Raw genomic sequence first — 26,821 nt, forward strand, 5'->3', positions numbered from 1 at the left:
TGGGGGTATTCCCAACAATACTTTTAACACTATTTGGAAAGCTAATATCCCTCTCAAGATAAAGGTTTTCATGTGGCTAGTCATGCAGGATAGAGTTTTAGTTAAAGTAAATTTACTGAATAAAGGTTGGCGAGGGGAATCCTTCTTGCCCTTTTTGTTCGGACTTGGAAACGTCTAATCATCTTTTTGTCACATGTCCTATAGCTAAGTCCATATGGTCTTGGATTGCACAACATAATGGTTTTACTTTTAATTGTACATCTGTTTCTGATTTATGGCTATTAGATGCTTGGATACCACTTAAAGATAGATTATTATTAGAAATGATTAGGGCAGGTACTATGTGGACTATATGGTTAGTTAGAAATAAAGTTTGTTTTGATCATACTCCAGTTCCCTCTAGTAGTTCTTTAGCTTTAAAAATTATTGCTCTTACTACATTTTGGTGTAAATCTAAGTTAGATGAATCTTTTTTTAAATTAACCTTGATTCTACCTATGGATGTTAGTGTATTAAACCATGCAGTTGCTCCAATAATACCTTCGGACTCAAATACCCAGGGAAGGGTAAGCAACCCTTTGAACTCGGAGGAAGACCCAACCCTTAGGTTAGAAGGGTTTGATACTGTGGATGCTTTACCTCTAGGTGATACTGGATTAGTAGGGTTTGACACTACGCCTACATCTTCTCTTGACAATTCAGCTGATGTTGGCTAATTTCTTAGTTTAGATAATTTCTTTTTTGTAGGTTGTAATAATTATTCATTTCTTGCAAACTTGCCTAAAGGCTATCCCTTTAGTGTGATACTTATGTTTTAGTTTTTTAAGTAATGAGTGATGTAAAAACTGTGTTGTTTCGTAATGAAACTGGTGGGCACTCCCCACTCTATTAAAAAAAAAAAGGTAAACTCTAAAATAATATATTTTAATGAGGTATAGAGATTTCTATAACAAGTATAAATATGATGTCTTGATCTCTAATTGAACCAATAAGCAAGCAAACCAAGCAGCCAAGAGAGCAAAGAAAACAATGTAATAAGACAACAACAAATGAGATTACAGGGAAGCCAATCTGTACATTTTATACATTCTATCTCTTGTAGAGCTAACACTTTGTTTATATTCTTACCTAAACTATAGTTTGTATTCGAGAAATGGTAGGTAGCACAATTGGCTAGAAAAATGTCCTAGAGTTGTTATACCCAAAGATCGAGAGTTCGATTCCCCCTCACGAACCTTAATAGCTACTAATGGGCTCAACTAGAACTGCAAATGTATTGCGCGGCCCAAAAGAATTATGTTTTAATTTGGAAAAGATAAATTTATATTTGTTTCGTTCGCTTCCTCCGTCAAACGACAGCCCAGCCCAATTAATTAAATGTGCTAAAATCAATCATTGAATCGGACACTCGACACCGACACACCCACAGTGCCAAAAGCGACACCGACACACACAACGCGCACACACATATTGATTGTGCAAAATACATATATTATATATGTTGTTTTTTTTTCTTTATCTTTTGTTTTTATTTTCCAATCCTTTAGGGTGCTAATTTAAAATAAATGGTTTTAATTTGTGAATTAGATTACTTTTTTTGCTTTATGAGAATGCTGAAAGAGTAAGCTGCCTTGTACGTATAAGGTGGAAATTGTCTGAATTTTTAAAAAATCTGAGTAAGTTAATACTATTGCTATATTTGGAATCATGAATTGTCTAGGTAAATTGAATAATTTTTTTCTTACGTAAGCTAATAATAATTTTTTTAAATAGTTTATGCGTGTTTGTACTTTATCATTTGATAATGAATTCATTATTTTAGCGGTTTTGGTTGGCAAATAAATATAGAACATATCTATAATTATTCTGTAATTATAGATACCATCTCATTTAAGCCATGAACAGGAAGAATCTTCTCATTTAAAGAAAATGCCACGATAAAATTCATAAATTAAGGCTTCTTTAGCTGTAATTTTAGCTTTAGATTTTTGGAAGGCTACCAAAAACTATTTTAATTTTAGATTAGATGCTATGTATATATTCTTAGGGAAGTACATTGGTTCTAAACCGGGCTTAAACCCTAAACTCGCTTCAATGGACCGATTCAACCCTGTTCAACCCAGTTTTTTGCTAAAAATATCGGTCTAAGGCAAACGATTAGTGATAACCTATGGCTCTATATATTGGTACTAAAAACCTCTCCTTACTTTTCATTTCATATGTCATCTATTAGTTCCGAATCTGAGTTCCACAAACTTAAACTATATTGTAAGTAGTCTCTCAGAACTCATGGCAATTTCAGCATCAGTAAACTACATCAAAGTCGTCCACCATTTCAATTTTAACTGCTCAGAGATGAAGGATATGAAACCTGAGCAATTTGTTTCCTCCCCTTTATTTTTTGCATTAGGCAATGAATGGGTCATTGACTGTTACCCACGAGGTACACGCCAAGATATGTCCGGTAAAACTTGTTTCCTTGTTAGACTTCACGGTGAATATAAAACTGTGAACCCAACAATCAGTTTGAGTCTCTTGAATAGAGACGGGACAACATACATACTTCATCAGTATCTAAAAGGAGACGGGGATAATTCATTCAGATATTGGATACAAAAGTCTCCTTTTCGGAAACAGGTATATGCTTATAGTGAAATATTTAACGCAACATTAAGGGAGAATTTTGTCAATGATGGTAGTTATGAATTAATTTGCAGCATCGATCACACAGATATACCCCACAATAGGATCTCTCTTGGGGTGCTGAAATCATTTGATTTGCACAGCCAAATTGGGAAGCTCTTGGAATGTAACGAGAAAGCTGATGTAACCTTTCATGTTGGAAATCGGTCTTTTATGTGCCATAGATTAATACTGGCAGCACGATCTCCTGTGTTTAATGCAGAGCTTTTTGGAAGTATGGCCGAGGCGACAGAGAAACATATTAAAATTGAAGACATGTCCCCTAAGGTATTTGAGGGACTTCTCCAATTCATTTATACTGATTCATTTCCCTCTTGTGATTCTGAGAAGTCGTCAATGAAAATGGCTCAACATCTGTTTGTTGCTGCTGATAGATATGCAATAGAAGGGTTGAAGAAATTATGTGAGGATATCTTATGTGGTTCCATTTCGCTTGACACAGTTTCAACCACTTTGGCTTTGGCTCAGCAGTTCAACTCTACCCGGATAAAAAATGCTTGTCTGGATTTCATTGCGGAGCCAGGAACTCTGTTTAATTGGATGCTAAGCGACAAATATGATGATTTGGTCACAAGCTTCCCATCCATAATGGCTGAAGTAAGGGACAGAGTCAATACAGGACCGTCTTTCAGAAATGTTAAAAAGCGAAAAACAAAATAACATTTTAACTCCATATGTGAAAGACAAGATTTGCAGTTGTTTGGTGTTTTTTTTTTCCTTTAATCTCGCAATTATGAATCATTTGGTGAAAGTAATTTTAGCTTTGTATTTTCTTTGAATTAGAGTGCATTTTTGTTAATTCAAGTGATTATTTTTCATTTTGTTAATTATTAGAACAGATGTTACTGGTATAATGCTGGATGAGAATGACAATTCCATCATTGAAATATAATTAGTAATGAATTTGACTAAATTGCACTGAGCCTTTTATCCTGACTCCAGTTTCTTACCAGTACAGAATGAAGACTTGTCACACACAGCTGTAAAATTCTTGATCATTTTGAATAGAGTTAATCCCAAAACATTCCATTTCAAACACAATTACGGCATGTACAGAGGTGAGCCAAGTGGAGTCAGGGCGGATGCTTGCCGACACTTGATTCAATTTGTTTTCAAAAAAATTATGCTTCTATGTTTATGTTTTTTTATTTTTGAAAAATAATAAACATATACTTAAGCTTCAAAACAATATAAACATATTGCGTACACTAGAAAATTTTGCTCATAATAAACTTTTAATTGAGTGATTAATCTAAAAATAACTTTATTCTAATGTTACTGTTAAATTTAGGGATTGAATTGAGTAATAATCTTTATTAATGTATTCCCCATAGGTAGAATATACAATCTCTAAATATAACTTTATTCTAATGTTACTTTTCCCGACGGTGGTATTTGCGGCACTTGGCTAAACGCCAATAAAACCTATTAGTAGCGTTTCTTAGTGTATTTAGCAGCATTTCTAAGCGCCGGGAAAGGCATGTTTTCTTGTAGTGGAATGCTGGGGAGCAGTAACAAACAATACTAAAAATAAAACAGAGCTCTTATCTTATTTGCTGTATTTGGCAACTTTGGGAGGGAGAATGAAACAAGGTTATACATGCAAAATTTACATTTTCTATACTAATTGTATCATGCATCTTCCATCATGTAGCTATTTTTATGTATCTCGAGCACTCTCTCTCAAGTTGGGATGGTATATATTGATAGAAAACTTGAACAATTATTTGAGCGACGTAGAATTATTGCCCAATGAAAGGCCTGCTTTTGTTAAGGCCGAATATAATATATAGAGCAATAATTTATATGAGATATTCCATTTCTTTCTTAGAACAAGATCTGCAAGATATATATTAATCAAGTGCTTCTTAACCTCTGCTAATTATATGATACCATAATCTTGAGACCAAGCGCAAGTAATAGTAATTGCTATTTACTTATGTACATCACTACTGAAGATTAATATTTAATAATTGATATAGTTCTAACGTTTCTCCATGTGGCACTTTCTTTATTTCACTCGGTCAAAACAAATAAATCTCAGTATTTATTTGCAAGTTTTGAAGTTGTCTAGTACAAAAGTATTGACATGGTAATGCTCCAAGAATATCAATTAAGGTCAAGAAGATTGAATTGTTTCATTCGATGTAAATTATTAAATGAACACTTTATAGTTTGCCTCTTTAGGTTTTTTTTATTCATTAGTACAAGCTAAACAGATAGGTTTTATAGGGAAACGATTAGTTACCTTTGGTTCTATATATGTACATATGTCATCTATATATTGATTCCTAATATTAATTAATAAAATGTGTTTTTTTTTGTAATACTCTACTAAGAACTCATGGAAAATCCAGCATCAGTAAAATACATCAAATTAAGTCTCGCACCATGTCAAATTTAACTACAAACAGATGGAAGATCTGAAACCTGAGCAATTTGTTTCCTCGCCTGTATTTCATGCATTAGAATTGAAGAGAGATGGACCAACATCAGCATTTTCAAAACAAGTTCTAAAAAGAGATGAGAGAGGATTATTCCTGTATATATAACGATAATTCTTTTTTTTTTTTTTTTTTCTACATGAATATCAATAGTCAAACAAGATGGTAATTTTGAATATAAGGAACAAAATTGTTATCTCGACTAACTATTAAGCTAGTGTCTTAATTTGAATATAAATTGTGGAATATCCATAAATCCTATTAATATATATATATATATATATATATAGAGTTAGGCTGGGTGCTATGGATAGCATAGTGGCCTCCCATGCTACGGCTCAATATTCAAGTTTTCAAAATCCAAACGGTCGATCCGAACCGTTCATCTTATTCTCCATATTAATATCTGCTTGGAGACCAAATTTTATAATTTTCTGAATTTTTTTACTATTTATTAAGCCACTTTGAAAATCGCTAATCCAACGGTTTTACTGTTTTGTGCAGCCACCGTTGGATCAACAATTTTGTAAAATACTTAATAAATAGTAAAAAAATTCAGAAAAATGTAAAATTTGGTCTCCAAGCAGATATTAATATGGAAAATAAGATGAACGGTTCGGATCGACCGTTTGGATTTTGAAAACTCGAATATTGAGCCGTAGCATAGAGGCCTCTATGCTATCCATAGCACCCCAGCCTAACTCTATATATATATATATATATGTTCATAAATCATGATCGATGTCCCCCTAGGTTTCAATTATGAACTCTTGTTAATTGTTATTATCATTTTAGTAGTGTCCATAATTTAAGATCATAATTCTCACTAAAATTTTGTTAAGTATTTTTATTTTTATGTTACCAGCCTGTAGGCAAAACACAGCTGCCGCTACGGCGCTACCCCTTAGTCATACTAGAATTTAAATACAGTGAAAGACATGTAGTAATATTTGTGTCTTACTGTGTGAAGACTAAATGTTAATTAGATTCCAGCAAAATATATATTGGAACATGCACTCCAAAAATTTATAAAAAGAAATGCCAATGAAAATATGTTGATTGCTCAGCATTTTTCTTGGTCAACATTGATGACTATTGAACATAAATTTTGGCTTGGATGTTTGACCATTCAAGGGGAATGAACGGTTACATACAATGTTTATTATTAAATGAACATTTATAATTTGCCTCTTTGGGTTATGTGATACATCTGTATTTTCTAAACAGATGTGGGGCTTCTAGGGAAACGATAAGTCAGTCACCTATTGTTCCATATATTGGTGATAAATTAAACATCCCCTTGCCTCTTTGGGTTATTTCAATATATTTCAATATCAATTCCACAAACTTTACATCATTCCAAATCGTCTTCCAACTCATGAAAAATTCAGCATCAGTAAATTACATCAGAGCCTCAGTCTCACACCATTTCAAATTTAACTACTCAGAGATGAAGGATCTGAAACATGAGCAATTTGTTTCCTCCCCAGTATTTCATGCATTAGGTAATGAATGGGTTATTGACTGTTACCCACGAGTGTCAGGCACAGATTTTTCCAGTAATATTGCTTTCCTTGTTAGGCTTCATGGTGAAAATGACACCGTGAACCCAAAAATCAGTTTGAGTATCATGAAGAAAGACGGGAAACCATATCCACTTTCATATCAATATCTGAGAGGAGACGGTACAGATTTACTACAGCAGAAGGTAAAAGAGTCTGCTTTTCAGCAGCATGTATTTGCTTATGGGGAACATTCTACTTATCTGTTACGGAAGGAATATGTTAAGGATGGTAGTTTTGAATTAATTTGTAGCATGGGTAACACAGATATACACCACAATTGGTGCTCCCTTGGGTTACTAAAATCTTTTTCTTTGCACAGCCAAATTGGGGAGCTCTTGAAAAGTACCGAGAAAGCTGATGTAACTTTTCAAGTTGAAAATCGTTCTTTTATGTGCCATAGATTAATACTAGCAGCACGATCTCCTGTGCTTAATGCAGTGTTTTTTCCAAATATGGCTGAGGTGACACAGAAACATATTAAAATCGAAGACATGTCCCCTGAGGTATTCGAGGCACTGCTCCACTTCATTTATACTGATTCTATTCCCGTATGTGATTCTGAGAAGTCATCAGCAATACTGGCACAACATTTGTTTGTAGCTGCTGATAGATATTCAATAGAAGGGTTGAAGTCATTATGCGAGGATAAGTTATGTGGTCACATATCACTTGACTCGGTTATGACAATTTTAGCTTTGGCTCAGCAGCACAACTCTCTTCGGCTAAAAAATACTTGCATAGAGTTCCTTGCAGAGCCAGAAAATGTAACTGGTTTGTTTTTAAGAGATGAATATGAAGATTTAGTCAGAAGCTTCCCATCCATAGAGGCTGAAATAAGAGGCAAAGTCGATACTGTTTTGTCTTTCAGCAAAGTTAAAAAGCGAAAAACATAATAGCATATTTCCTATATGTAGATTTTTCTTTTTTGAATATTATGCAGTTGTTTGGTGTGTTTTTCTTTGATCTAGCTATTTTGAATCATTTATTTATGATGAAATTAAGTAATTTTTACTTTGTTAGATTTGTACGTCTTTGAATTAGAGGACGGCTTTTTATTATTTCCAGTGATTGTTATTCAAATTCATAATGAATATATAGATCCCTTTTGATTAAGGTTAATTGGTGTTCCACTTTGGCAATAATTTTTTTGTAGAAGAAACAACCATGTAAATCTTAATTATAGGTGCATTTCTATCTCATGGGCATTGCATCATGACCAATCTCATGGAAGTAATCTTAGAAGTGGGTATTAAATATGAAATCCAAAATTGGAGCGGCCATCAAACCTCTTGTTTCCCTTTGTAAGTTTGAAATCTGGCGATTGTGAATTACTTTGATTTTGAAATCTGACCAGAGATCTGATTTATTTCAAATTTACTTTATGCTAAATTTAACACACCATGCACATTTTGTTGCACGATCTCTCGTCTCGTATAACTTGTTTCCCTCTGGGTATGTCGATATACACTAATTAAGTAAATATAGAGTTCTACTGCATAAATCTGTGAGTTTTTATGATTTCAAAGGATAAATATGTAATTATTGATTTTGAGGGGGGATATGTAATATTGAAGTTTTTAAGGGGAATGAATACAAGAAATTCCCCCAATTTTTTACAAAATCTTAGTAAGTTATAGAATCATGAAATTGTGTTAGGTATAATTTATGGTGTCTACCATTGAAAAAGAAATAATTTTTCTTATCCAAACTGATAATTTTTTTTTCCCTAAAAGTTGTGTGCGCGTTTGTCTGTTTACTTGCCCTTTTGATAATTAACTAGTTAATTATTTTAGCTGTTGTTATGGTTGTCAAATAAATGTAGAACATATCTATAATTATTCTATAAAGAATTATCATTCTGATATGTTATATAAAGAATTGAGTCTGTTGCCCTTTTGTGCCGAGTAATAAGCAGTAACTCGACCAAACCGCTTTCAAAAATTTTATCCTCATATTACAACTTGGAATCGGATAATTATCTGTTCTCACTGACTGGAGGCAAAGCACCTAATTTGTTAGCCATATCATATATAGAAGAATAATATATATGATACGTTCCATTTTTTTTTTTTATCTACAACATTTTCTGAAAGCTATATACCGATCAAAAGCTTATATGATACAATGACCTGGAGACCAAGTGCAAGTACTTGTAATTACTATTTAATTACTGACCACACTACTGATGCTTAATACTTGATACAGTGCTAGACGTTTCTCCAAGTGCCAATTTATTTATGTCACTCGATCAAAACAAATAAATCTCAGTATTTATTTGCAAGTTATGAAATTGTGTACGTAATACAAATTGTTTACATGGTAATGCTCTAATTAGAAGATCAATCAAAGTCAAGGGAATGAATATATTGTTTCATAGAATGTAAATCATTAAATGAACTTTTATGGTTTGCTTCCATGGGTTTTGTGATTCATTAGTCCCCTACATATGTCATCTATATATTATTTCATAATATGAATTAATAAAAATATGTTCTTCTCAGAACACGTGGAAAATTCAGCATTTCAAATTTACAAACTCACTGATGAACGGTATGAAACCTTACCAATTTGTTATCTCGACTAACTATTAAGCGAGTATCTTAAGAATATAAATTGTGGAATATATATCCATAAATCCTATTAATATATATGTTCATAAATCACGAACAACGTCCCCCTAGGTTTCAATTATGAAATCTTGTTAATTGTTATTATCATTTTAGTAGTGTTCATAATTTAAGATCATAATTCTCACTAAAATTTTGTTGACCTTTTTTTTTTTATTTTTTTATTTTATTTATTTATTTATTTATTTTTATTTTTTTTATTACCAGCCTATAGGCAAAACCCAGCTGACGCTACGCCTCAGTCGTCAAACTAGAATTTAAATCCAGTGAAAGACATATAGTAATATTGTGTCTTACTTTGTGAAGACTAAATATTAATTAAATTCCAGAAAAATATATATATGGGAACATGCACTCCAAAATTTATAAAAAGAAATGCCAACGAAAATTTATTGATTGCTCAGCATTTATTCATGGTCAACATGAATGACTATTGATGAACATGAATTTTGGCTTGAAAGTTTGACCATTCAAAGGTAATGAATGGTTTCATACAATGTATATTATTAAATGAACTTTATAGTTTGCCTCTTTGGATTATGTGATTCATCTGTATTTGTGAAACAGAGTGGGGTTCCTTGGGAAAGGAATTACTTCTATATATTGGTGCTAAAACCTCTCTCCTAGCTTGCATGTCAGTTCATACGTCATCTGTTATTTCAATCTCAATTCCACAAACTTTCCTTCATTCCAAATCGTCTTCCAACTCATGGCAAATTCAGCATCAGTAAACTACATCAGAGCCTCAGTCTCACACCATTTCAAATTTAACTACACAGAGATGAAGGATCTGAAACCTGGGCAATTTGTGTCCTCACAAGTATTTCATGCATTAGGTAATGAATGGGTTATTGACTGTTACCCACAAGGTTTATGTCGAGAGCAGCCCGATATGTATACTTCTTTCCTTGTTAGGCTTCATGGTGAATATGACACCGTGAACCCAACAATCAGTTTGAGTATCATGAAGAAAGATGGGAAACCATATCCACTTCCAACTCAATATCAGAAAGGAGACGGGACTGATTCACTCCAGAATAAGGTAAAAGAGTCTCCTTTTCAGCAGCGGGTATTTGCTTATGGGTCACATTCTACCTTGGTGTTAAGGAGGCAATATGCTACAGATGGTAGTGTTGAATTAATTTGCAGCATTGGTAACACAGATATACCCCACAATTCTTGCTCCCTTGGGTTACTGAAATCATTTTCTTTGCACAGCCAAATTGGCAAGCTCTTGGAAAGTACTGCGAAAGCTGATGTATCTTTTCAAGTTCAAAATCGTTCTTTTATGTGCCATAGATTAATACTGGCAGCACGATCTCCTGTGCTTAATGCAGAGCTTTTTGGAAATATGGCCGAGGCGACACAGAAACATACTAAAATTAAAGTGTACATGTCCCCTGACGTATTCGAGGCACTGATCCACTTCATTTATACTGATTCTAATCCCAATTGTGATTCTGAAAAGTCTTCAGCAAAAATGGCACAGGATTTGTTTGTAGCTGCTGATAGATACTCAATAGAAGGGTTGAAGTCATTATGCGAGGATAAATTATGTGGTCACATATCACTTGACTCGGTGTTGACCACTCTTGCTTTAGCTCAGCAGAACAACTCTCCTCGGCTAAAAAATGCTTGCATGGAGTTCCTTCAAGAGCCAGAAACTGTAGCTAGTTTGATTTTAAGAGATGAATATGAAGATTTTGTCAGAAACTTCCCATCCATAGTCGCTGAAATAAGAGGCAAAGTCAATACTGTTTCGTCTTTCAGGAATGTTAAAAAGTGAAAAACATAATATTTCCTATATGCAGATTTATTTTTAAATATAATCCAGTTGTTTGTTGTGTTTTTCTTTGGCCTAGCTATTATGAATCACATATTTATGATGAAAATAATGCTGTTACTTGCAGTTGCAGGGATTATTTTGCTATACTTATGATGAAAGTAAAGTTTGAAATGCAGTACCTCAAGTCCAGGAAACTGTCATTTTATTGTAAAGTTTTATATATATTTTTTTGTAAGATATGATGTGAATGAGTGATACTCTAATTATGTAAAGATATTCTTGTTTAAGATTTTATAAATATTTCCTATTAATATTTCCAATCGAAATAACCATTGCATTATATTTGAAGAATTCAGTCCATAGGTAAAAATCTCCAGATGAAATAGCTGCTTAGGTTATTTACTCAAAACATTGGAGCTTTGAAAAAATACAAATTAAATGCTAAGTTGAAACAAAAGAAAATCCAGAGGTAGGTTCTGATTGGAAGATATGAGAACAAAGTAATTTGAAACCCAAAAAAAGCAAGTTGAGAAAATTGAATCGGTATCGATATGTTTCTCTGCTGTTTTTCTCGCGTACAAGCAGCTGACTGACTGTACCAGTCCGATATGCATATGTTTCGCCGGTACCTTCATGGTTCGGTATGATTGACTGACTTGTTTAAGGTACCGGACCATGAAGAGGCTGCCTACATGATCAGACAAGATGAGCCTTGAAACAGCCTCGCTATGTTGAAAGTTGAAACATCTTGAAAGATTTTTGGTCTAGAGAAAAGAGAGGGAGGAATTTTATCTTTTAATAAAAGGTAAAATGGGCAATAAAAAAGTTTAATATGAGTTTTAATAGAGCCTTAGAATAGTTGTTTAAATTGGAATTAGTTTTTAAGTTTGGATAGATACATATTTTTGGTTGTAAGCATGTCTTTGTTTTCTGCTTCATATGTATCTTTCATTTCTATGTTCTGGCAGTTGTATGACTTTATACTTCTGATTTTGGTATCCAGTTTGGGTACCAGGTTAAGAAGTATTTTTGGTTTCAATATGAAATCGGTGGAAATCCACTACTTTTCAAAAAAAATATGAGTTTTAATAGAAAAGTCAATGAATTGGGTAAATTTGTAAGTTTTTAAACTTTAGTAGGGCAAAATATGATATTATTAATTTTAAAGGGGAAAATACGTATTTGAGGGGATATATGAAATTCTCCCATATTTCTAGTATATAGATGTCTCTAGTTTATGTATGCCTTTTCTTGTGGGACTAAGCATCTACTGATAACTAAATTATTTGAGTGTAATTTTTTGACAAATTAATTTCTCACAAAATTTTTTTTCCTAATTTTTAATACAAAACAAGCTTTTATAAAAAAAAAATTAAACTTTCAATCCGATTCGCCCGATTTAAACTGATTCACCCAATTCTTTCACGATTAAATGACCGATTTTCGATTCTGATTAGATTTTACGAACCTCGAGTACAAAGCTTTATATAGAAAACAATTAGAGTGTCAAATACCTCTAGTAATGAACTATAGTCTACAGTTACAATTCAATTTTATAAATTTGTTGGAGACTTTAAGATGCGCCTATTCTAGCCTTTTCCAGTGTTTGTTCCAATATAACATTAGGAAAAAAAATTAAGGAAAAATCCCGCAATCTGGTGTAGAAAACTGTCCCCCTGACAAAATAATTTTTAAAGAATGTCTTTACAACTACAATTTTAAATATAAATATTTGTAAGCATACTTGAATAAACATTATAATTATATCATGCTTCGTTGTAATATAATATCTTGTAAAATGTATGGAAAATAATATATAAACGTACATGAGTAGAGTTCAAATGATTCATGGCTTTTCATGCCTTATTTATACTTCACATTTTTTTTTGTCTAGTTCTGAAGTTCAAAAAACTTAAACCGCTCAACACGATCTTAATATTAAAATGTGCTTCAAAATAAAATTTTATATTTTTTCGGTAATGTTTTACTAATTTTTTAGATTTACAAAAGCAATATTTTAAACAAGATTCTAAATCATCCAAAAACTGTGATTTTGAAATCCAAGCACATTTTAATATGAAGATCATGTTGAGCGTTTCATATCTACGGTTTAGATTTTGAAAACTAATTTAAAAATATGTGGCACCAACAAAATATGAAATAGACACCAGACATTTAAACCAACTTTATAAACATATATACTTCTTTTATAAGATTATTCCCCAATCAGCCCATGCGCTACCTCCACCTGTCTAATTATAATCCTCGTAGAATTAGGGCCCAATGAAAGGCCTACTTTTGCTTTTTCCAGATTCAAAAGTTAGTGCAATCTCCCATGGCCCATGGGTATAGTAACTATTGCAGTTGTTAATATATACCTCAATGCAAGGAATAAAATTAGTCTCACCAATTGTTAAGCGAGTAGCTTAATTTCCTTGAAGATTAATTTTGCAAAATGCTTAAATGTCATTAATATGTTCATGAATCACGATGAATGTCCCCATATGTTTCAACACTGAACTCTTGTTAATTGTTATTGCCATTTTAGTATTGTCCATGATTTAAGATCATAACCCTCACTAAATTTTTTGTTGAATTATTTTTTTATTTTTTATTTGTATGTTACCAGTGTAGGCACTATACAACAGCTGCTCCCTCTCATTCGCTTCTCAAGTTTCTCAACGGATACGGAACCATACTAGAATTTAAATCCAGTGAAAGACATGCATAGTAATATTTCTCTTACTGTGAAGACTAAAAGTTGCATTAATTCCAGAGTAAGATGAATTGGAACTTACAATCCAAAAATTTATCGAAAGAAATGCAGATGGAAACTTATTGATTCCTCAGCATTTATTCATGGTCAACATGAATGACTGTTGAACATAAAGTGTGGCTTGGAGGTCTGACCATTCAAGGGGAAAGGATAGTTTTATACAATGTATATTATTAAATGAACATTTATAGCTTGCCTGTTTGAGTTATGTGATTCATAAGTATTTGCTAAACAGATGTGGAGTTTCTAGGGAAACGAATAGTCACCTATGGCTCTATATATTGGTGCTAAAAAGTAAAAACGTTTCCAACCATGTCAGTTCATATGTCATCCATTAGTTCAATCTAAATTCCACTAATTTTTCTTTGTTATAAATCTTCTTCTCATAAATCATGGAAAATTCAGCATCACAAAAACACATTAAAGTCGTGCACCATTTCAAATTTGAGGAGTCAGAGATGAAAAGGCTGGAATCTGAGCAATTTGTTTCCTCCCCTGTATTTCATGCATTGGGCACTGAATGGGTCATTGACTGTTACCCACAAGGTTCACGCCTAGAGTTGTGCTTGCATGCTTCTTTCATTGTTAGGCTTCGCGGTAAATATAAAGTCGTGAACCCAACAATCAGTTTGAGTCTCATGAAGAGAGATGGCAAAACATACACACTTCCTAAACAGTATCTAAAACAAGACGAGGAAGAAACCTTCACGTATGCGATACAAAAGTCTCCTTTTCGGCAACAGGTATTTGCTTATGGTGAACTAACTAATTCTAACATACGGTCATTGTTGTGGAGTTATGTCAAAGATGGTAGTGTTGAATTAATTTGTAGCATGAATAGCACAGATACACCGCAAACCTTTGAGGTGGTGAAATCATTTGATTTGCACAGCCAAATTGGGAAGCTCTTGGAAAGGGGAGAGGGGGGCGTCCGACGCCCATCGGACCACTTTTGTGTTCGATGGGTTCGCTCACCGTCAGATCTGCTTTAGGATTCGTGTGTACGGATTTTATAGCAGACGCGAAATTGCGGGCGCGAATCCTAAAGAAAATTTGACGGTGAGCGAACCCATCGAACACAAAATTGGTCCGATGGGCGTCGGACGCCCCCCTCTCCCCTTGGAAAGTACCGAGAAAGCTGATGTAACTTTTCAAGTTGAAAATCGTTCTTTTATGTGCCATAGATTAATACTGGCAGCACGATCTCCTGTGCTTAATGCAGAGCTTTTTGGAAATATGGCTGAGGCAACAGAGAAGCATATTCAAATCAAAGATATGTCCCCTGAGGTATTTGAGGCACTTCTCCACTTCATTTATATATACCGATTCTTTTCCCTGTTGTGATTCTGATAAGTCATCAATGAAAATGGCACAACATTTGTTTGTTGCTGCTGATAGATATGCAATACAAGGGTTGAAGGCATTATGTGAGGATATGTTATGTAGTCCCATTTCTCTTGACACAGTAACCACCACTTTGGCTTTGGCTCAGCAGCTCAATTCTACTCGGATAAAAAATGCTTGCCTTGATTTCATTGTGGAACCAGGAACTCTAGCTAAATGGATGCTAAGCGACAAATATGAAGATTTGATCAGAAGCTTCCCATCCATAATGGATGAAATAAGAGCCAGAGTCGATACAGGACCGCCTTTCAAGATTGTTAAAAAGCGAAAAAGAATATAGCTTTATAATTCTATATATGCAGATTTCTTCTTTAAAAAAAAAATCTATGAAGATGTCTTTTTATATATTTTGCAGTTTTTTTTTTTTGATCTAGCAATTATGAATCATTTATATTGAAAGTAATGTTGGGTTTGTCTCTTCTTTGAATTAGAGTGCATTTTTGTTACTTCCAGTCTTCCAGTCATTATTTTGCATGTACAGGGCAATTTTGCTAGTGGTGTTTATTAGAACAGATGTTACTAATTGGTATCATACTAGATGAGAATGACAATTTCATTGATCATTAGTACTGTAATTAGTAATGATTTTGACTTGTCACATATAGCTGCAAAATTCTAGATCATTTGAATATATAGAATTAAATTAATCCCTAATTAAAAATTCCACTTCAAACACAATTACGGCATGTAGCCATGTACAGAGGCGGAGCCAAGTGAAGTCGGGTGGAAACTTGCCGAGCCTCGAGCCTTGACCCATTTTTTTTTTAAAACTGTTCTATATATGTTTTTTTTACAAAAAAAAAAAATATATATATATATATATATAAACATATACTTAAGCTTCAGAACATTATAGAATTTTGCCTACACCAGAAATTTTTCCTTGTAATATATATGCTTTTATATTCCATAAGCATGTGAACTTTATTCTAAATGTTATTATTAAATTTAGTGATTGAATTGAGTAATAGTCTTTATTAATGTATTTTTCATAGGTAGAATTCAATTTCTAAATATATTTGAAAGCTGGAGAGCAGTAAAACAAACAATACTAAAAATAAAACAGAGCTCTTATCTTATTTGCAATATTTGGGAACTTTCGGAGGGAGAATGAAACAGGGTTATACATGCAAAATTTACATTATCTATACTAATTGTATCCAGAAAATGTATCTTTCATCATGTACCTATTTTTATGCATAACAGTCTTTCTCAAGTTGGGATTGTATATATATTGATCGAACTCAACTTGTGCAATTATTTGAAAGTTTGAAGTATCCTATGACTTTGAAAAAAAAAAATTTGATATAATTGACCCATTGTTAATTACTTGTTCACTGCAGAAAATATTTAGTAAATTATTTCTCTGAAATATCATATACTTAAAAAAATTATAAAATTAACTCCATCCAGCCCAGCGCGCTGCCTCTCCCCTGTCTGTGGGTTATTAGCTACGTAGAATTAGGAACCAATGAAAGATATGCAAAATCATTGTTTTTTAGAAAATTCTAGATCATAAAAAATAATGATTTAAAAAACAAATTTAAAAATAGTAAAATTTGGTCTTCAAGCACAATTTAATATGGATATCAACTTGAACAGTTCGGATTGATGTACATATAGTTGCTGATAGATATGCAATTGAAGGGTTGAAGACATTATGTGAGGATTAGCTATGTGCAAACATTTCATTTCACATGGTTACGGCCACTTTGGCTTTGGCTCTGAAACACAACTCTCCTCGGTTCAAAAATGCTTGCTAGATTTCATTGCAGAGCAAGGACTATTACTTTGTTGGACATTAAACGACGAATATATAGATTTGGTGAGAAGCTTCCCATCCATAGTGGCTGAAATAAGAGGCAAAGTTGGTACCATACCGTCTTTCAGGAATATTAAAGTGAAAAACATAATAGCATATTTCCTTCTCTGCAGATTTTTGTATTATATATTACTAGTATCATATTCGTGCGTTGCAACGGGGATATATTATAACAAAAAAAAAATATCAATGAAAATAATAATTATCCAAAAATTAAGACACATATTAATAGAAAATTTATATGATTCTGTATTTTTAATTAATTTTAATCGTGATCTCTGATAACAATTTGATGATGTTATGATTCTTTAGTTTTAAGTACCAATGATATCAAATAATAGCTCGATTCGAATCTAATATCAAATATCGTACAACAATTCAATATCGACATATAATATGATATCAAAGAATATAAATAAAAAGTGTTATCATGCGTATGTATAGGATATATATACATACACACATATTATAAGAGAAATACATATTCACACACACGTTCCAATATAGATTCTTCTTCTTCTTCTTCTTTGTTTCCAATTTAGAATATACACACACACACACATATTGATATCTTCTATGTTGGAAACATATTCTAAATTGCTGACAATAATATAGAAACAAATTAGAAAGAGAAATAAGGAAATAAAAAGAATCATTTCCATTGTGATCCGTATAGAAATGAAAAAGAAGTAAAGAAACAAAGAAATAAGAAAATGGAAGGTGGAATCTTCTCAATTGAAAAGGAGAAATATGAAAACAAAGAAATAAAAAAAACATATAAATATAGCTAAATTTCAGAATCTATTCAATTTTAATTGTAATGTATCATATGGCAGCACATGTGGTGAGTATGTTTTTAACTAAATTTAGACGTCTATATATAAAACAGATGTATTTAATAAAAAAAAAACAAATTATGTAATTGGAGGGCTGAGATCAAATCCAAAGCTTCATCTTTCAATCATAGCCGTTGGTGGATCGGACACCCAACGTGCTTAATAATAGAATGGAAAATGGAGATATATGAAGTTTGTTGTGTTTTTCTTTGATCTAGCAATTATGGATCATTTATGATGAAAGTAGTGTTAGCTTTGTTAGCTTTGTACTGCTTTTAGGGGTGAACAACGGGCGGGTCAATGATATTTTATTAAAATTTGAACCCAATCCGATTACACCGGGTTAAAAAAAAAATTTACTTGACCCACCCATAACCCAACCCAACCCATCTATTTTTTTATATACGGGTTATTACGGGTTATGCGGGTTAGACGGGTTATTAATTCAAGCAGAATTTCTGGTATTGTCAAATAGCCCTTATTCTATAGTAGCTATACTTTTTTATGTTCATCTGTGTATGGACCAATAGCAACGTTGCACTTGAATGCATAGCGTTAAAAAAAATTCAAAGAAACAGAAAGGCAAAAATATATCCAGGAGAAACTTATAGTGGGCTCCACAATTCAGTGACTTACTGACTTGTCTAATATTAACCTAGGTATTAAGCAACATACCCTAAAAAAAAAAAAAACACCAGTGCAGCAAACCTAATACAAAGCAAAACAACATAGCAATCCTGATTCAAAAGAGCAAATCATACCAAATTGAAAAAAAATCCAAACTGACAACTAAAGTATATTAAGCATAAAACCCCCTTGTAAACTTCAAAATCAGCACTCAGCAGTTCAGCACCCATATGCCTTAAGCTTTAACCTGTTCATCAGAGATTGTCTCTATACCAAGGTAGCATAAAAATCAGTTTAGAACATGCATCATACTTCTGGTTTTTGCACCAGAATTGAACGAGACATTTTACATAAAAATAAATAAATTAAGGAAAACTAATTTCAGATCAAGTGAAAACCAGAAGTATAAACTCTAGGACTAGTAGTATGATGCAAACAATCATTCAGATCAAAGAGCAAATAATTACCAGAAGTATAAAAACCAGAAGTATAAAAACTAGAAGTATAAATTCTAGAAATAGATGTACCAGTTCTATTGTACATAAAAAACTTGAATATCAAATAATTACCTTTAGCCTTGAATTGTAACTCCAGCATTAGATGACTTTGGTGCTGCATGTTCTGAAAAAAAATTATGAATGTAAAATTGTATGTCCAGCAAGATTAAAACACAATTTAATTCCATCACAATAAAAATATAAAGTACTTACCATTTGTTGTTATATCATATTTCTCTACATCTTCCATCTCCTCACGAGGATCATAATGGACCGCAGCCAATTCTGACCACACACCAGTGCCTCTACAGTTTTTGGAGAAAGAGAGCTTCTGAAGGGGTCAAGGATCCGCCCACCTGTACTAAAGGCGGATTCAGATGGGACTGTTGAAACCGACATTGCTAACACATCCTTGGCCATCAGAGAAAGAATTGGATACCTCAAGGCATTGACCTTCCACCATGCTAGTATATCAAAGGAGTTGTCATCTCCATTGTCGCATGCTTCAGCCAAATATTTTGCAACTTCTGACTTGCTTTCAACACAATCTTCTTCCATTAAATGACGTTTAAACTGAGACTTCACAAACTTTGAATAGTCATCATCTACATCCATAGAACCAAGCCCCTCATTTGAACTACTAGCCACACCTTTCAATGTATTATGGCAATCACGTCTCTACCAGTATCCACACGAACAAAGCCAAAATCAACAATCAGTCGATATGCTAGTATCGATCTGAAAGCCCCGTCTTTTTCTCTTTCTTTCTCTCTTACGGTTTCTGATATGTGGAACAGAATTTCTGGAACAACCAAAAACGAACTGCTGCATGTATATTTATAATACTTATGCATCCATTCAGTTGCACCATCTGGATGCATCTCTTCAGAAAACGTAATCTGATCTGAGATCAGATCAGATCAGATCAAGAATTTGGGCCTAGCCCAATAAGACTCAATATATTAATTCAGTCCATATTATTTGGCCTGTAGAACATTTCTTACACTTTCAATGCTGCACCTCCATCAGCACTAGAGTTCATTTCACCATGGTGTTGAAGATAATATGTGTATAAGCTCTCCATTGTATGCTCCACATTTCTAATTAGATCATTTGCCATATCAGTTGGGTATATCTGCTCCAAGCAAAACTTCACATATTTCAGTTTATACCGGGCATCTAAAACAACAGCTATGTAAAGCAATAGGTTAAGATTGTCGGGATTTTCCCAATACTTCTCCAATTTTACTTTCATACCCTCTGCCACAAATTTTAACTCATGATCACAACCCTTGCTCATTTGGGTTAAACATGTTTGAATTGACACAAGTTCATGAAAAAAACAGTTAGATGTGACATAAGAAGACCCAGAAAGACGGATTGTAACTCTATAGAATAATTTCAAAAACTTGACAAAGCATCTAGCTTTGACCCAATCTTCTTCTACTGGTGGTGAAACAATTTTACCTTTTCCTTTGCCCTTGTTGTTGTTTCTATCATCTTTATTCTCAATCTCTTCATCTGCACCGAAGTATGATCGATAGTCCCTATCTATATCACCAAGCCTCTCAAATGCCTTCTCAAATTTCTCTGCACACTCTAACATCAAGTAAGTTGAATTCCACCTAGTTTCCACATCAAGACACAACAAACCTTTACTCTTTATCTTCTCCTTTTCAACACAATCCCTAAATGCGGCTAATCTTTTAGGAGATGACTTAACATACTTAACTGTCTTCCTAATACTTTGGACTGAATCAAAGTGCTCATCCAGACCCTCCCTCACAATGAGATTAACAATATGAGCACAACAGCGCAAGTGTAGGTACTTGTGATCCAGAACAGTACCTCTCCAATCTCTAGTTTTTCGTTTCAAATAATTAATTGCACCATTGTTAGAGGATGCATTGTCTACTGTCAAAGTAAATACACCACTAATACCCCATTCAATCAAACAATCCTCAATGGTTTGCCCAATTGTATCCCCTTTATGATCTGGAACTACACAAAAGTTGAGTTTTCTTTGGTTCAATTTCCAATCATGATCAATCCAATGTGCTGTTAGACACATATAATTCATGTTTTGAATCGAAGTCCAAGTATCTGTTGTTAAGCACACACGCTGGTTCTTTAGGAATTTCTTCAGTTTTACCTTTTCTTCCTCAAAAAGCTTAAAACAGTCCCTACTGACAGTAACTCAAGAAGGTACTTTGAACATTGGTTGGACAGTTTTTACAAAAATTTTAAAACCCTCTCCCTCTACCACCCTAAAGGCCATCTCATCCACCATAACCATTTTTGCAAGAGCCTTTCTACAATCATCTACACTAAAAGTTACAGCTTTGAGCTTTGCACTTACTTGGCCATCTTGAGGCTCCAACGAAAGCTTCTTTTGTTTTGGATCTTCCTCTCGACAAGGTGAGTTAGGACAAAGATACATCAGATGGTTCCACAAGGATTTTGTGCCATGACGACTCCTATCAGCGGCATAAGACTTCTCACAATAGACACAAGAAGCCCTGGGGTTCATCTTGTCTTCATTGTGCTTGAAATAATTCCAAATGTCAGAGTCCCTCCTTGAAGTTTTGCACTGTCTTTTAGTTGGATTACTTGCAATGTTCTCTGGAAGTTGGGGCTCATGATTTTTCTGATTCTCAGCAATTGTTCCATGAACCTATTAAAGCAAAATATAATCCAAGTTAAAAGGTAGAAACTAGTAAATGAGAGTCAATGATAAATATTTTGGTCTCATATCTAAACTGTATGTTAACTACAATGAAATCCATGTCATTAGTACCAAAGAACATGATGTCGGTTTAATAAAAACACTACATAATGATAAAAAGAAAACAAAAAAAGCAATAATAAGATACTGGTACAGTGGTACCAGTGTAGTCGTACCAGTACATATACTGATACAGTGGTACCAGTGTAGTCGTACCAGTACATGTCAGTGATTGCTGGATCTTGTGGATACATCGCACCAGGTATGAATTGATTACATTAGATACGGTGGCTTTCAAGAAAGTTACTCAAATGATTTGATTAATTAACAACGCCAACCCTAAGGTATAGAGCTAATTATCCATCTAGAAAGTTACTTTTTGAAATGCTAATGCCCGAATGATTATTTAGCCTAATAAAATACGGTACCGCTTCTATAACATGCCCAAAAGCAGCTTGAATTTGTATTGTATTTCCTTTTTCTTACTTTTTGAACAGTCCTTTTGTTCGGGTTGGGCATGGCGTACAAAAAGAACAACTAATAAAAGAAAAGAGCAAACGAAAAATACAACAAAATATAAAGCTGGGAAAGTTGATCGATGCTCATTGACTGAGAACTTGTCATTGGCTTTAATCATTTAGCATGGCTTTAGTGAAAATCTTTTTTGCACATTTCAAATGGTATCAGTCCTCAACGGAAGGTAACGAAGAGATTCTCAGAAATCAGAATGATAACCTCGCAAGAAAGACCAACAAAAAAAGTACCTTTGGCTGAGCCTGAGTATTTCGTGGTGGTACTGGTCTCTCTGAGGTCGCCATTAAAATTGAAATGATTGAAGACGGATTTGCAATCGAAAGGTAGAGATGGCTGAGTATTTTGAGTGGAGGATTGTGGTCGTCAGTCTCGGATTTGAGGCATATTGAAGACGGAAAGGAACCATTTTCCCAGGCGTCGTGGGAGAGAGAGAGCGCGCCGCAGAAAGGAGATCGAGGCGTCGAGAGTGAATGAGATCGAGGCCGCCTGTGGAGAGAAGGAAGGAGATAAGGATTGCGGGATTTAATGGAGATTTAATGCGGGATTTAATTGAGGCCGGGTCGCTTCGGAAGGAAATAAGGACTCTGGGTCAGGTCGGGGTATAAACGGGTTAGTAAGAGCAAACCCGTGACCCGACCCAGAGTAACGGGTTTGTCCAAAATTTAACCCGTACCCGATCCAATTAAATCTCAATCCGGTAAAAAACGGGTCGGGTCGGACGGGTTTGACGGATCGGGTGGATCTCGGATTTTTTTGTACACCCGTAACTGCTTTGAATTAGAAGATGTCTTTTTGTTATTTACAGGGATTGTTTTGCAAATTCATAATGAATATAGACCCCTTTTGATGTAGTCCTTAAGGTTAGGGAATATTTGTTTTTAGAAGAAACAACTATGCATCATGACCAATTTTTAGGTCCAATGGTGGTCCAGACGTCAGCTTTGCTAATTAGGGAAGTAATTTAGAATTTAGATTTTTTTTTTGTTTACAGATCCTTGACTCATATTTGTATATTTTACTATTTAATTAGCCGTTTGCCTATATTGTTATGTTTGAGTGCCTTGGTATCCGTGTACCAAGTTACCGGCCGTTTGATTCATTTCTATTTCTAGTGATATATATGGAGAGAGACAAATATTTAACACACTTAATTTGTGAGGAGTGCTCTGAGATCAATATTTTTATTTTAACACTCTCCTCAATCTAAAAAATGTAGATTTCGATTAATTCTAACTTACCTGTAATTTAAAGAATCTCGGATCTAATTATTTATTGACAAATCGATCTTCACTTTGCACGAATGAAATTTCAATCTTTTGGGCTTGTTATTCTTTCTTTCACTTTAAATCTTCCGGGCCAATTTCTTTTCTTCATTGGGCCGACCCCTCTTATTATTTTTCTTTCTTCTTATATTCTTTTCTCGGGCTTCGGCCTCTAAATCTTTACTTTTTATATTTTATATATGATTTCCTTTTACTAATTTTTCAGACACAAAATTAATAATTTATTCAGAAGACTGAATTATCCAAAAATTATGATTTTGTACTTATCTAAATAAATATTAAAAAGTTTCTTAAAATACAAAATTTGATCTCCAAACACATTTAATATGAAGATCACATTGAATGATTCAAATTGACTGTTTGAACTTTAAAACTAAATTTAACAATATGAGTCACAAATGAAACATGTACAAAAGACATGAGATGCTTGAACCTACTTTATCAACATATATACTTCTTTTATAAAATTATTCCCCAATAAGCCCACGCACTGCCTTCACCTGTCTTCTAGGGAAACGATTAGTCACCCTTGGCTCTATATATGTACATATGTTTTTTTTTTTGAAAACTAGACAGTGGCTGTCTAGGTGTTACAACTTTTACAACATTTACACATGCTCCTCACAACCGTGTTCTCTAGCCTACCTCTGTAGAATGCACTAACAATTTTCAAACCACAGCTTCGCCTCTTGCAGAATTACCCCTGCCAGCAATTCTGGTTGCATATTCTGCCCTCTGAATATGTGGTCACATCTTTGCTTCCATATAAACCAGCACGCACACATCAACAGAGATGGTCCTTTTGCCACCCAGGAACCTGGTCTATTTGGGCGTCCTTTTATTGATCGAAGCCAAATTGTCTCAATATCATGCCCCATTACCAGTATGTTGTAACCTATTAATGAACTCAGCCTTCTCCAAACCCTCATCGCATAGGAGCATGTAAACAGCAAATGTAGGGCTGTCTCCATCGGGCATGATTGGCACATTACACAATGCATGGTGGATGGTATATTCCTTCTCGACAACATATCATGTGTCAGAATACGTTGACGAAGCATTAGGAATACAAAGATCTTAACCGTTTCAGGTGCTCTGTATTTCCATAACTTCCTTCCTCCAAATTTGATCTTTCCACCGCTCGTGAAGATCCTATATAGCGATGCCGCACTATACATCCCTGTTGCCTCCCAGCGCCATACCAGTACATCCAGCTCTTGCGAGAAGGTTATTTCAGTTACCTGTTGGACAAGTTGCTGATCCAGTTCCTCAATTATAGGCACCGCTTCCCGTAGTGACAGTTTCTGGCGCCTTGGTCTGGGATTCTGACCCGTATAAACCACTGTCTGACCCCAACGGTCAAACCAAAAGGAGATTGTAAACCCATTCCCAATCTTCCATTGTGACGACAATTGAAACAGTGGTTGTAGTCCTTGCAATTGTCTCCAAAAAAATGATCCCGCCAGTATGAAAATCTTAGGGCCCGGCTGCGTTACCTTTCCTTTGATCGCTTGGATTGTCTCTGTCCATAACGATTCCGGATTCGCATGAAGTCGCCACCACCACCTCAATACCAACGCCTTATTCCTGGCAGTCAAATTTGGCAATCCGAGCCCTCCCCACTCTCTTGGAGTGCATGCTAAATCCCAATTTATTAGTGAAATTCCATTAGCCGAATCATTCTTTCCCCATAAAAAGTGCCGCCTGATTTTATCTATCCTTGCAATTACCCAAACCGGCAGCACAAAACAAGTCATGTAGTATATAGGGATTGATGAGAGAACTGATCTGACAAGTTGCAATCTCCCCCCTCGAGAAATCAGTTTTTGCTTCCAGCCTTGCAATCTTTTTTCTAATTTCTCAATGAGAGGCAGATAGTGATGCTTTTCAGGTGCCGTGACAGTCAATGGCATGCCCAGGTAGTTAACCGGTAGTTCTGTTTGCTGACAACCCAAAAGGTGTCTGTACCGAATTTGTTCTTCCTCCTGAAGGTTGATCGGAACAAAACAACTCTTCGCATAGTTTATTTGTAAACCGGAAACCTTCGCAAAGAGTCTTAGAATCAGTTTGAGTGAGACGACTGAGTCCAAGGAACCATTTGCAACAATTGCCGTGTCATCGGCGTATTGTAATGCCACTATCGAATTCGGAATCCTTGCTGAAATTCTTGATTGCAGTGTCGAATTGGCACCCTCTATCATGCACTGTAATACATCTGCTGTGATTATAAACAACAACGGTGACAATGTGTCACCTTGACGTAACCCCATCCTATGCATGAAATAGTTAGTATGGTCACCATTCAAAAGGATTCGGGACGATGAAGAATGTAAGATGTGCCTTATCCAAGTTATCCATCGAGTTGGGAACCCCCTGGCCACCATCACATTCATGAGAAATGACCAATTGATCGAGTCGAAGGCCTTTGAAAAATCAACCTTGACAAAGACTGCTGGATTTTTGGAGGTCATGGTATGTTGCAGCAGCTCTCTAGTCGCTACAAATGACTCAGCTATGTTCCTGTCTTTGACAAATGCCGTTTGTTTGTTGGATGTTAGCCGAGGCAGCCATACTCGCAAACGATTTGCCAAAACTTTCGAGATGAGCTTAGGTATGAGGTTCAATATGCTAATAGGTCTATAATCATGCACTGTTAAGGCTTCTTCCTTTTTTGGAATTAAGACTATATTAGCCTTGTTGATCTCCTGTAAATTCAGGTCATGTCTATAGAACTTATCAAACATTGAACACACATCTCTTTTGAGTAAATTCCAAAATTTTTGCAGGAATTCATTTGTTAACCCATCCGGGCCAGAGGATTTATTCTTCGCCAGTTGAGTAACTGCTTTGAATATTTCCTCCTGCGTGAAAGGGTCATGGAGTGACTGCAACCCTTCTGTTGGAGCATATAGGCTGTGTAGGTTGACCGGTATGACTGCGGATTCTGTTCCCAAAATTGACCTCATGTGTTCTTGAAAGATCAAAACAATTTGCTCAGTGTTTGTTACTATATCATCCCCCACCTTCAATTCATTTACTTGCTTCTTGGCTTCTCTTGCTGACGCATATGCATGAAAGTATGCCGTGTTTTTATCACCACATTTCAGCCATCTACATCTTGACCGTTGATGCCATCGGGTTTCAATTATGTTTGCCAAATGGTAGGCCCTTTCTCTCACCTTGATTCGGAAT

General features: G+C 34.6%; 6 protein-coding genes across 6 annotated transcripts in view; 5 read left to right on the top strand and 1 right to left on the bottom strand.

Annotated features, from left to right (window-relative positions):
• Positions 1-2,088: 2,088 nt before the first annotated feature.
• LOC144554628 (BTB/POZ and MATH domain-containing protein 1-like) lies at positions 2,089-3,374 on the top strand. Its single transcript, XM_078302941.1, has one exon. The coding sequence runs from the start codon at positions 2,290-2,292 to the stop codon at positions 3,361-3,363; it is 1,074 nt and encodes a 357-aa protein (XP_078159067.1). The 5' UTR covers positions 2,089-2,289; the 3' UTR covers positions 3,364-3,374.
• A 1,743-nt stretch (positions 3,375-5,117) lies between these two features.
• LOC144553895 (BTB/POZ and MATH domain-containing protein 1-like) lies at positions 5,118-7,605 on the top strand. Its single transcript, XM_078302076.1, has 2 exons — positions 5,118-5,245; positions 6,375-7,605. Exons 1-2 carry the CDS (start codon positions 5,118-5,120, stop codon positions 7,603-7,605), a joined length of 1,359 nt encoding a protein of 452 aa, XP_078158202.1.
• Positions 7,606-10,048: 2,443 nt separating this feature from the next.
• LOC144553897 (BTB/POZ and MATH domain-containing protein 2-like) lies at positions 10,049-11,125 on the top strand. Its single transcript, XM_078302077.1, has one exon. The coding sequence runs from the start codon at positions 10,049-10,051 to the stop codon at positions 11,123-11,125; it is 1,077 nt and encodes a 358-aa protein (XP_078158203.1).
• Positions 11,126-14,169: 3,044 nt separating this feature from the next.
• Positions 14,170-26,821, top strand: part of LOC144554779 (BTB/POZ and MATH domain-containing protein 2-like) — a 34,794-nt gene continuing 22,142 nt past the window's right edge. Inside the window, exon 1 of the mRNA XM_078303124.1 lies at positions 14,170-14,195. The gene's annotated coding sequence lies outside the window, so the exon portion shown is untranslated. The remainder of the gene's footprint in view (positions 14,196-26,821) is intronic.
• Positions 14,294-15,585, top strand: LOC144553898 (BTB/POZ and MATH domain-containing protein 2-like). Its single transcript, XM_078302078.1, has 3 exons — positions 14,294-14,830; positions 15,124-15,188; positions 15,300-15,585. Exons 1-3 carry the CDS (start codon positions 14,294-14,296, stop codon positions 15,583-15,585), a joined length of 888 nt encoding a protein of 295 aa, XP_078158204.1.
• LOC144553899 (zinc finger BED domain-containing protein RICESLEEPER 2-like) lies at positions 20,088-21,167 on the bottom strand. The gene has a single exon (XM_078302079.1). It carries the CDS (start codon positions 21,165-21,167, stop codon positions 20,088-20,090), a length of 1,080 nt encoding a protein of 359 aa, XP_078158205.1.

Source organism: Carex rostrata, chromosome 5 (assembly GCF_964058835.1).
Source record: "Carex rostrata chromosome 5, lpCarRost1.2, whole genome shotgun sequence".
NCBI classification, from domain to species: domain Eukaryota; kingdom Viridiplantae; phylum Streptophyta; class Magnoliopsida; order Poales; family Cyperaceae; genus Carex; species Carex rostrata.

What these genes read in the sequence shown, in the direction of transcription:
- LOC144554628 (XM_078302941.1), top strand. Translation starts at nt 2,290, where the DNA reads ATGGCAATTTCAGCATCAGTAAACTACATCAAAGTCGTCCACCATTTC.
- LOC144553895 (XM_078302076.1), top strand. Translation starts at nt 5,118, where the DNA reads ATGGAAGATCTGAAACCTGAGCAATTTGTTTCCTCGCCTGTATTTCAT. An exon ending in GATGAGAGAGGATTATTCCT is followed by an intron (nt 5,246 to 6,374) that starts GTATATATAACG and finishes TTTTCTAAACAG; the next exon opens with ATGTGGGGCTTCTAGGGAAA.
- LOC144553897 (XM_078302077.1), top strand. Translation starts at nt 10,049, where the DNA reads ATGGCAAATTCAGCATCAGTAAACTACATCAGAGCCTCAGTCTCACAC.
- LOC144553898 (XM_078302078.1), top strand. Translation starts at nt 14,294, where the DNA reads ATGGAAAATTCAGCATCACAAAAACACATTAAAGTCGTGCACCATTTC. An exon ending in TGGAAAGGGGAGAGGGGGGC is followed by an intron (nt 14,831 to 15,123) that starts GTCCGACGCCCA and finishes TGCTTAATGCAG; the next exon opens with AGCTTTTTGGAAATATGGCT. An exon ending in TCAAAGATATGTCCCCTGAG is followed by an intron (nt 15,189 to 15,299) that starts GTATTTGAGGCA and finishes TGCTGCTGATAG; the next exon opens with ATATGCAATACAAGGGTTGA.
- LOC144553899 (XM_078302079.1), bottom strand. Translation starts at nt 21,167, where the DNA reads ATGAATTATATGTGTCTAACAGCACATTGGATTGATCATGATTGGAAA.